The sequence below is a fragment of the Taudactylus pleione genome, unplaced genomic scaffold (assembly GCF_031769625.1).
Source record: "Taudactylus pleione unplaced genomic scaffold, aTauple2 ptg000330l, whole genome shotgun sequence".
Taxonomy (NCBI): Eukaryota; Metazoa; Chordata; class Amphibia; order Anura; family Myobatrachidae; genus Taudactylus; species Taudactylus pleione.
This window is the reverse complement of record NW_028284731.1, coordinates 4,962,415-4,964,652: the sequence shown is the minus strand read 5'-3', so window position 1 is coordinate 4,964,652 and position 2,238 is coordinate 4,962,415. Positions and strand designations below refer to the sequence as shown.

Genomic DNA, 2,238 nt, shown 5'->3' with positions numbered 1-2,238 from the left:
GGCAGACAGTACATTTTACCAGAGATGTAGCCGAGGTTGAGGCAGGCTGCAAACAGTGGATCTCCAGTGACGTAACCAAAGTCAGGGCAGGTGGCAGACAGTGCATCTTAAGGGACATAGCCGATGTGGGTACAATAATCAGTGCATCTCCTGGGATGTAGCCAAGGCAGGGGCAGGTGGCAGACAGTGCATCTCCAGAGATGTAGCACAGGTCACAGCAGGCTGCAGACAGTGCATCTCCAGTGATGATGCAAAGGTTGTGGCAGGCAGAAGACAGTACATCTCTGGGGATATAGACAAGGTCAGGGCAGGCAGGGGACAGTGCATCTCCTGGGACGTAGCCAAGACAGGGGCAGGTAGCAGACAGTGCATCTCCAGGGATGTAGCAAAGGTTGCAGCAGGTGATAAACAGTGCATCTCCTGGGATGTAGCCGAGGTCGAGGTAGGCCGCAGACAGTGCATCTCCAGTGATGTAGCCAAGGTTAGGACAGGCGGCAGAGAGTGCGTTTCCAGGGATGTAGCTAAGGTCAGTACAGGTGGCAGAGAGTGCATCTCCTGGGACATAGCTGAGGTCAGGTCAGGCAGTAATCAGTGCATTTCCAGGGACATAGCCAAGGTCAGGCAGGCAGCAGACCATGGAGTCCTTGTGAAGTGTGACTGGGGATGCAGTTTTTCCAGTCTCTGTCTCTTCCCAGTTAATTAAAGAGAAGAAGAGGTGTTCTCGCACATTATTTACCTCGAGCCGGAAGGACTGTTCTTTGCACAGAAGCTTTCTTAAAATGTCCTCTGTTACAGAATCAGTAAGGCCTGGGAATGCTGGTTCTTGTGTAAGGATCATTGCCTCTACCTCTGATGTTGACTCTCCAGGGAAAGGGTACGATCCTATGGTGAGTATATACAAAATAACTCCAAATGCGAACCAGTCTACACCTGTACTGTATGGCTGGCAGTTTATCATTTCTGGAGCATTTTAGCCAGGTGTCCCACCAAAGACTGTGCATCGGTTTTTCCAAATGCATTCAATAGGGCCAAACCAAAGTCGGTGATCTTGACATGACCGTCAGTGGTCAGCAAAATGTTATCCAGTTTTATGTCCCGATGAATTATTCCTCTTGAATGCATAAACTGCAGTCCACAAACCAGTTTAGCAGCTATAAATGTTATTATGGTGAGGTCCAGCTCTGAGGTCTCATTCATGAAATTGAACAGATCTCCTCCACCAGCCAGTTCCATTACACAGTATAGATAGCTCTCTGTGTGGAAGGCTGCATAACCATGGATTAGAAAATTGCTCTCATGTGCCAATTCAAGGACCTGACATTCTACCAAACTGTCCTCATATTTTATAAGTGCTCTCTTCCTTAAGATTTTAACTGCCACTCTTTCCCTACAAATAGCATCTGTTGCCAGCATCACTTTGCCATAACCTCCCTCTCCAATTATTGAATGGAAAATAAATTTTTCAACTGTTAGAGGGACAGCCTCTGTGCTTTGGTGGGTGGTGGGCATAGAGCAGCTCTCTTCTGTAGTTTGTTGAACTGGTGGGATGCCTGATTTGCCTCTGCTAATTGCTGTTATGAATTGATTTTTCTTCTTGTTTAGAAATCCAGAAAACAGGTCCCAACATCTCTGTATAGCTGCTTTGCATGTTTTCTTTTTGTTTGTCTCTTTTTTTGAAAGGTTTATATGGCCTGCCCAATGACTGCATCCCTCCCCTGGATCTTCAGCAATGTCAAAGTTTCTCCTGCATCTCACTCGCCAAAATCTGGGACATCTGCTGCATGCTCTTATGAACTGATCTCTTTTCTTTTTTAGAAATCCAGCAAACCTGTCCCAGTCTCTCTGTACATCTGCTACAAATGCATTGTTTATTCTCACCTCTCTCTTTGCTGGTTTTGTCTGGCCTGCCTGCTTTCCTCTGCGTCTTTCTGCTTTTCTGGTCTGTTTTCCTTGGTTTCTCCGTCTTCCTGCTTTATCTGGAGTTTTTTTTCTCTTACTAGTTCCCATGTTATGTCAGAAGACAACAATATGGCTCTTAGAGAGTAAAACAAACTTGTAGTATCACAAAAAGTGACCGCGCAGTTTGGAGTTTCTGAAAACAGAGTTTCAGGGGTGCTGGCAGCTGTACAAGTAGATGTGTGATGCCATCAGTAACCGTGATGTCACAAGCAGCTACAGTGTGCAGTTGAGCTTAGTCCTACAGGTCCCATACATTATGACAGTTGACGAAGATGAAAG

The 2,238-nt window shown here is 46.1% G+C and overlaps 1 protein-coding gene across 1 annotated transcript; it reads right to left on the bottom strand.

The window, feature by feature from the left end:
* Positions 1-577: 577 nt before the first annotated feature.
* Positions 578-2,007, bottom strand: LOC148509206 (protein kinase C delta type-like). Its single transcript, XM_088443484.1, is given in 2 exon segments — positions 578-987; positions 990-2,007. Coding segments are annotated over 2 exon segments (1,428 nt in total).
* Positions 2,008-2,238: the final 231 nt, after the last annotated feature.